The sequence below is a fragment of the Anneissia japonica genome, unplaced genomic scaffold (genome assembly GCF_011630105.1).
Source record: "Anneissia japonica isolate Jap-2015-1 unplaced genomic scaffold, ASM1163010v1 scaffold9445_len72108_cov174, whole genome shotgun sequence".
In the NCBI taxonomy this organism is placed as follows: domain Eukaryota; kingdom Metazoa; phylum Echinodermata; class Crinoidea; order Comatulida; family Comatulidae; genus Anneissia; species Anneissia japonica.
In genome coordinates, this window is record NW_022696993.1 from 62,599 (window position 1) to 71,364 (window position 8,766).

The window sequence follows — 8,766 nt, forward strand, 5'->3', positions numbered from 1 at the left end:
TGACGTCATCATATTGCCATCTGAATTTAAAAACAAGAAAAAAATTATATTTCTTTTCTCAAAACGTTGATGACGTCATATCCTGTCTCTTATACACATCTAGATTTTCCACGCCCACAGCACGTACTGAAGCTGGAAATTACGTTTCGGTTACATGTGTTGGGTTTGTGACACTGTATTAATACTACCGTGCGCACGGACGTTAAGACGTATGTGTACACAGTCCTTAAAATGGTCAAAATTACTCTTTTCCTTTAAAATTTCTTTTAAAATGCTCAAAATTACTCTTTAAATAGAGCATGTTTTAGCATATAATACTTTTCAATCAGAACCGTGCGTGCTTTGTGAGGGTCAAAGTGCGGCGGATCACCTAACTCGTCCTCAGTGACGAGTTCAAATCTAGTTTCCCTTTTTAGTTTGTGGCATATGGTCCAGTATAAAAATTGCTGTTGGCATGTGCGAGGCACATTCCACTGCAGCATCGGGTCTCAAAAGAGCGCCGGATGAACTTAGTAGCTTCATGTTTACATCATACCACAACTGCGGCTGAAATGAACCATATCATTTGGGTAGCACTCTACTCTTCCAAAATATGCAATGGGTTTTTAAAGTGCCTGCAAGCCAGATGTACAGTATACACTGAACCGGTTTTAGTGAAGTTCTTATCCGAGAAAACCAACCAAAGACTGGGCGAGGAGCACCTCAGACCAGCGCGAACAGTAAAGCTTTAGTTAACGGCGTACCTGTCTTACCACTCAGCCACTAACTTGTGATGTATGCTAGTAAATCTCAGGATGGAAGAACTAATGGAAAAAGACAAGTTAAAACCAACAAAACAAGATGAGCCAACAAAAAACATATGATGACAGATAATGAGACCCAATTGACTAATTTACCTGGGCAGACAGTATTCTGATTTCTTCTAGAATGGAGGTTATAGGTCGACTTCTTTCACGTCCTCTTGTAAAAGGCACAATACAATAACTGCACATGTTATCACAACCTCGCATTATTGAGCTAGAAATAAACATAAAATATATCAACACAAAAGAATAGAAATAGAACCTCAAACTTATAATAATAAAACCTCTCATCACTTCCATGGTCATTTCATTCATTGTGCATTTGTTCCTTTTCAGTGTTAAATTGATAACACACCAGTAAGTATATTTTCTTTTGAAAATTCTGCTATTAACTTAATAATAATAACTTAATGTTAAGTCATGCACTTCATGTTATTACACACTGGTATTTAATCAAAAACATATGGAACTCCTAATAATAGCAGCTTTTAAATTAATAATAAAAATAGATAATTAAAATTGATTAAATTAATTAAATACCAATCCCCACAAAAGAGGAAAAAAAAATACAATATTGGATGGTTACATACACGTATGCTGTAGGTGATTTGTGGTTCAGACGTACAGGCATCACATCAGCGTACGTCTCATCTATTGATAAAATGGTATTAATAGCAGCGTTGCCTGATGTGGAAACATCCAGTAAACGTGGTAGATCCCTGTATGCATCTGGGCCCGCAATTACATCAACTAGTTTACTTTTGTCAAGTATCTTCTTTTTTAACCTCTCTGCCATACATCCTATGAATAATACAGGTCATGAAACGTTAAGTAAAATTAAAACAATTCATACTAACAATTTCAGTGATTGTGATCTCCATCAATTAAAATGATCATATTCTTATAGCTTTAAAATTAGTTCATTTGTTTGTGTGTATCAGAGTGGAAGTGAATGATGCTCGCGTACAAGGCAATCCCTGTATTAGACAACCACCTCCCCCAACCCCCACCCGAGTTTTTGATTAGATTTTTTGATGATTTTTGTATGTTGGACGTATAATAGGACCCCCCTGTTTCACCGTTGAAATTCCAACTTTTTGCTACTTTGTATGGTCTGGTCTTGATACTCAAACTGCATTTAACTGGCTAAAACGGGAGCCAATATGGAAAGCCAGTTATTTTATGTGCGCTTTTAATTGTTCATCAAAATCTTATTTCCCCGCTTGCGTTATTCATACGAACAGTTAGTAGCTTCACTTCAATAGTAAATTCGCATGTTACAGATGATCCGCACACAAGAGTCCACAATCAAATAATATTTGTATGTGTTGCGTGTATACTATTCTTGTACGCAAAGTTGGGCGTAAAGTCGTGGATGGGATTATACCTGAGGTGGGACTATGCCCAGGGAACTAGGGTAATATTTCATAGCAACAGTGACTGTGAGAGAGTTTTCTCTATTGTTGAAGAAAACAGTACAAGCATCGAGCTAGCATGAAACACAAGCTGGCAATGTGGAACAGAGATATTAAGTGTCATTCGTCTAGGCTAAATAATGACGTTATGAGATCAGCGAAACAAGCAACATATCGTGCCATTCATGGTGAAGTCTGTAGGCCTACTGATTAAAATGTAACTAAATATTTGTGTTGGTTTTGAGGTAAACAGTACATTTGAAATTAAGTAACTCTTGTTTTCTATTTAAAGCAATTGTGCAGGAATTACTCATACAGTATATAATGACCATCTTACAAATTGTTTGGGGTTGGGGCGTGGCACCAATGAATAACGTCCCTATTTTTGATATTTGAATGTTGGCAGGTATGCAATAATAAAATATTATAAACTCACCAAGTAAACCAATCTTCACCGGCATATCTTTTCTTCTCCTGGATTCTTTGAGAGATCTGAAATGTTGTAATCTGTTCCAGATCTTTGTCTCTGCATTCTCTCGTATTGCACAAGTCATCAATAAAATTACATCTGCCTACAAATATAAATTATCAAGATTAGCAGGTACAAACTTACTACTACAGTAGACTATATACAGTATATATATATATATATATATACACATCTAGATGTGTATAAGAGACAGATATATATATAAGGCTTTGCCCTGTTGTCTCTTTTTCGTCATTTAACTTTGAATGATTTTGATGTATTTGAATATAAAAACATTTTAATTACTAATGAAATCATAACTGTATAACCTCTATGAGGTTCAAATGAGCTTCAATTTCATCAAGTAATTTAACATGTATTTTATCTACTTTTCTGTTTTTTGTTATGATGAAATGAATAAAGATTGAATCATAGTCCTAGTCAGCATTAATATGTTCTCTATTTTTAGAATGTAAACATGTTCAAAACATTCTCGAAAAAAGGCTTATTATCACCAGCTGCTAGTTCTCAATGTACTTACAATTTATAGTATTGATTTAATTTATTTAGATCCATTTACGCAACTTCATTCAACATACCTAAAAATGTATGCAATCATCATTTTGTAATTTACTATTAATGCTTGGAATTGGAAAATATTAAAATGAGGGCAAAAAATCTGCATTAAAATTTGTAATGTTTGCAGTTCATACCTTTTTTACATTGTCAACTTTTGAAAAGTTGTTTTTCTTCAGTATCGACCAGACTATTTCCATATCGCTAACGTTCATTTGACATCCATAAGTCTCAAAGTAGACTACACAAAGAAATTCACATGAATATAAATTATTGTGAAATCTACTACTGTACTATTTTATAATTCATCTACAATAATATACAGTACTTCTACAATTTTAATCTAAATTCTTAAATTTTACTAAGGGTAAAGGAGAAATAAATAAATAATTTTAAATTTCCATTTAACATAATTTTCACTTGTTAAAAATAACCCTGGAAAGTAAATGTATTGTCCCATGGAATCTACCAACAAATATCATAAAAAACATTTTTTTTTTTTAATCAACTGAATTCTTCTTTTGAAGTATATAAAAATTGTTGTTGTTTGTAAACCCACAATTTTACAGTGAAAAATGATAGAAACACTTTTGTATAACATTATTATACATATATTATGTAACTAATTATGTTACTACACTCAAAATTATTTTGTATGACTTTTGTCATTTCAGGGGACAGTACAAACAGGACTGAAAAGTACAATAGAAATAGAGCTGTAAAAAAAAGTAGGCCTAAACGTATATTGAAAATTTAGAAATTAATATAATTATTAATTAATATCCTGATGATGATAAGAATAGACCCCACTAACAATAATACTATTATTGTAATACTATCGTACCACACTGAATAGTAAGGCCTGTGATGGGAAACCTCTGCGCAAAAATTTGGCCTAGAAGTCCATCTGCGCATTTTGGAAAATAAGGGCCAATGTCCACGCAGATTTTGCTGAAAATTTGGCTTTGACCAATATTTATACAATTCTGCGCACCAACTGTATTATATTCCACACAAATTTGAGCCGTTTCTGACTCGAGGTATCATCCACGCAATTAAAAACTTTACAGTGTATGGCTATCTTATAGCCTAAACTGAAGGCAAACAATATGATTATACCAATATACAAACCTTTTCTACCGTCACCAGAAGTTGTTAGCAGATACGGTATTTCATCAGGTTCCATTTCCACAGACGTTTCACGTCGATTATTATTATTAATACCAACATATTTATTAGTCTGTAATGCTTCTTGTTTTAAAAAGTCTCTTAAAGAAGGACCTTCGGGTATCTGTTTTAAATCACCCACACTGTCACTTGTAATTGGCCTGCCAGATAGGTCGTCGGGTCCTAGGCCGAAGCGTAGGCGAAGCCGATTACAACGCCTCAACCATGTGCTTCTGGAACACATGTGCATCTGATTCTGAACACCTCGATAGGTCGCCCTGGTGGCCAATAATGGCCATGAACACACCATCATGGAGATGGAGAGCACCATCATTCTGAAATTTCTAAGATGTCTACATAGAACACCAGCATGCTACAAAATATATTGCAGAAACGCCAAAAGTCACCACATTCATTGATTAACAAGTAGCAAATCTAGGCCTAAGCCAACCAAAGGCCTATCCTTCTGTCATGATAATCGAATCCTACAGGTCAAATCCAGGTGGGCTATTGCGAATATGCGTGGACATGCGTTTTATTGAGGTTTCTTGTTGGAACGCGTCGCCATAATATTTATTTATATATATATATATTTATTTATTTATTTGGAATTACACCTTCAGATCGGTTACTCACATTTAAAGTGAACGGTGCGTCCTTATAATCAAACAAATATAACAAAGAAGGAATAGAATATATAAAGCAATTAAAAAAAAAAACCTGTCCACCTACAAGAAGCACAATTTAGGCCTATCAAAGTAATTTCAGAAACAATGTGTAGTTGTACTAGTTGCTGTTGCTAAATACCACGACTTCAACTTCATGAATAATTTGGAGCCGTTCCAAAATCAGATCCCTATACGTTCGGAACAGAATGAAATATATTCTGCGGTAAGCAGTATTCATGCATTACGGTGTACAGATTAATGTTATTTTGAAGAGGATGAGGCCTACATGAGGACACATAAATGGAGAAAAGTTTATTACAACAAACAATGTAGCCCGGTAAACTTAACCCACTACTTAAGCACCGATAGGCCCATATCGTTGTTATCTTGCACACCTTTTTAAATAGGCCTTTAATTTATTTTGATTAAACCATTATTTTCAACTCTTGGTGATTGAGTGGGTTATTTTAACTCATAATTAAATAAGAATTTAATAAGCTTAATTTTCATTAATTTTAAGCATTAATATGAAATGATAATACAATGATTAACTTGATTTATTGTAATGTTTTCTTTTAATTAAATTTATAAATTACAGTAATAAGACGTATGATTTTGTTCACTGGTTTAGGTTATTGCCAGTGTCATAAGGGCACAATACAAATCAACCATCAGTTTTAATAGGATTTGCAACATGTGATCCAGGATTTCGTAGTGTTTCGTCCATTATCATCGTCATCATTATCATTGTCTTCGCCATTATCATCATCATCCTCATCATAATCATCATTCTCGTAATCATCACCATTATCTTTGTATCACTCACCATAATACTCATCAATTGTCATTGAGATCATCATTAATTTTGTATTCCTTATTTTTTATTTACTATTGTTAATGTTTAAGATTTATCTATACGTTCACATTTTCTGGATTAAAGACAAGAAAGGCGGTGAGGAAAATTCCATTAGTCTATCATCGTTATCCTTCCTCATCATCTTTAACATCGCCATCACCATCATCATCATCGTCTTCATCAAAATATTTGTCTTGGTCCTCATATTCATTATCATCATTTTAGGGACTAAGAAATGTTTTCATACCAGAAAGTTCTCGATAACAATATAATCGATAATACTGATGAACACAACTGAATCCACAAAACGTTACAACACGCCTACAACACTGTAAACAATGATCAATTCACTTATTCAAACGTGGTTTAATTTGTTCACACCGGTATTTAATTTATTATCAAGAATAAATATTTAATTTATTATTACCGATTAATTCGAATAAACGCCCGGGTCAGGAGGCGTTTATTCGAGGGGAGTTTATTGTATATAGTAATTTTATATCACTGAAACATGAATAAAACACATACCAAAAAAAATATGCTGCAAGTAGAATAATTTATTATGTACTGATTTGAAACAGAAGCATAATTATATATAGAAAATAACATTACATTCATTAGCAGTATCAAGGATATAATTCATTAGTTATACTTTTATTCCAATCTGAGGTTAGTAATTTCAAAGTAGATTTTCAACAATTCAAATATTTGAATATAATGATACAAATTGTCACATCGTTGTCGCTACCGCATGTTATTCTTAGGATTGCGTATTTTTATGTTTGCACGGCAATCACAATCAATATTGTAGACAAAATGGTAAAGAAAAATGCTGTGATGATACCAGATACGTCTTTGTTGTGGATAATTTGTCTATTATTCCTGTAATAAAATAAAACCAGAACAATGATTTAATGCGCAAAACCCGACTAAAACAATAAAAGAAAGGCCCTATTAAACAAAGCATCGAGTTATGCAGTTATTCTGAAAGTGTACAGGCACGTTTCGGAAATTTAAACTGGAGTTTTTAACTGTATGCATAAGCTCAAGTGTGGGCGGGGTGGTGAGGAGTGGGCGCTGTATTTCTGGGTTTAGGATTACTACGCAAAAGTTTTTTTCTGCGTCCGATCAGGACAATCCAAATCAGTAATAATATTTTATTATTTTCGTGTACTGTAGTAGGCCTATATCTAAGTCTCTGTATAAACTCCACGGCTCTCACAATGAAAAAACAAATACTTCTTACCAAACACTCGCAGATTGTACAGCCATTTTCATCCTTCTTGAAGCCCTTCAGACACCTCATCCTGCACATCACTTTTGAACACTCTGTTTCGATAAAATAAAAACATAAAAAGTAAAGAGGGCTCTTTTATGTGAAACTCCTCATTAAAATCCTGGCACTATTTCTTGTTTTTCAGAGTGGGTTATAAGTACCGTAGGTTAGGAAATAAGTAATGCAATGGGGCAGAATATTGAATATTATACTACGTCTCTAAGTAAAAGTAGCGGAATTCAGGAATTTGAAATAGAGAGGGCCCAGAAAGAGGATTTTCACAGATGAATGGTCTATACTACCTCAGTCCCACCATGGTCGGGGCTGAGGTAAGAAAATTTATGATTATGGCACCTGTAGATGTTCAGAAATGGCACTTTAGGCTCAAAGTTGAGTCGAATTTTCTTTTTTTCTCAATTTTTTTTATTTTTAAAAATTTATGGGTGTGGGGGTGGGGCGGGCCGGGCCGGCTGGCTCCGCCAAACCCCCTTTGAATCCGCCACTGTCTAACAATAGAGACAGGCCTTTGTAAATGACAAATTACCATATAAAGACAATAATTCTGCCTACCAGTGTAGATATATTTCGTTTAAATCTCAATCTAAAGAAGTCAAACCTATAATCAAAACTTACAACGACGTCGTCTTAAGGTACAGGACAGAAAACCTCCTTTGGATTTAATATTACTAAATAATAATGATTTAATAAAATAAACAAGGATAGATTGAAGTTGGACAGAAACTAGATTTTGGAAATGAAGAACATAAAATAGATAAATGAATAAACAATTATCATGTTTAAATGTCATAAAATCAATCTATCAATCAATATATTTTCGAAGTGAAAAATATAAGTGTTTTCGTAGGCCTATACTTACGAGGCATAACAGGCTCCATACAAGCATGTCCACAGCCATTTGAGCAACATTTCATAGAACCTGTGCAGTTATAGTCGTTTAAACACATTTCAGAACAAATTCCACCGATGTCACCTTGAGGTGCAGGAGGACAGGAACCCTCCTTTGGAACTAGGCATAATCAGGAGGGAACAATTAATAATATTAACAAGGATAAACCCATATTTAGTTTAAAACACAGCGAACGGTGAAATAAATGTATGATTAAACATTTAAAAATATTTGAATGTTATAAAACCAATTAGAAAATACCAAACATCACAAAGTTTACATACCAATTTTTATAATACTCTAGTTATAATAATAATAATAATAATAATAATAATAATAATAATAATAATAATAATATCATACTAATAATAGTGATAACAATTAATAAAAATTAATAATAATTATAATAGTAATTGGAAAAATAAATATAGTTGACTTATATACCACAAAATAGACACAATATCGAGACATTTACCTTTGCAAATACACAAATCGCAGCCATTCTCGTCCTGTTCGTGACCGTGCTCACAATAGATCATGCAAGAGACTTCTGGACATAAGGGATTCGCTGAAATCAATTATAGTAATTGTTGAATTATAAGTGATAATTATTTATAGGTTGTATTTAG

General features: G+C 33.4%; 2 protein-coding genes across 2 annotated transcripts in view; both read right to left on the bottom strand.

Moving 5' to 3' along the window:
- Positions 1-4,912, bottom strand: part of LOC117102193 (CDK5RAP1-like protein) — a gene marked incomplete at its 3' end in the record, with an annotated part of 10,767 nt that extends 5,855 nt beyond the window's left edge. The window contains 5 exon segments of the mRNA XM_033242410.1: positions 897-1,017; positions 1,394-1,604; positions 2,655-2,790; positions 3,401-3,504; positions 4,395-4,912. Coding sequence (XP_033098301.1) covers positions 897-1,017; positions 1,394-1,604; positions 2,655-2,790; positions 3,401-3,504; positions 4,395-4,764 — 942 coding nt within the window.
- A 1,579-nt stretch (positions 4,913-6,491) lies between these two features.
- LOC117102195 (antistasin-like) lies at positions 6,492-8,708 on the bottom strand. The gene is made up of 4 exons (XM_033242412.1): positions 8,613-8,708; positions 8,108-8,257; positions 7,201-7,283; positions 6,492-6,836 (listed from the first exon to the last, which is right to left on the bottom strand). Exons 1-4 carry the CDS (start codon positions 8,674-8,676, stop codon positions 6,831-6,833), a joined length of 303 nt encoding a protein of 100 aa, XP_033098303.1. The 5' UTR covers positions 8,677-8,708; the 3' UTR covers positions 6,492-6,830.
- Positions 8,709-8,766: the final 58 nt, after the last annotated feature.

Coding starts and splice junctions, on each gene's coding strand:
- LOC117102195 (XM_033242412.1), bottom strand. CDS start 8,676: ATGATCTATTGTGAGCACGGTCACGAACAGGACGAGAATGGCTGCGAT. Junction 8,258..8,612: donor CGATTTGTGTATTTGCAAAG/GTAAATGTCTCG, acceptor GATTATGCCTAG/TTCCAAAGGAGGGTTCCTGT. Junction 7,284..8,107: donor TATGGAGCCTGTTATGCCTC/GTAAGTATAGGC, acceptor TTATCGAAACAG/AGTGTTCAAAAGTGATGTGC.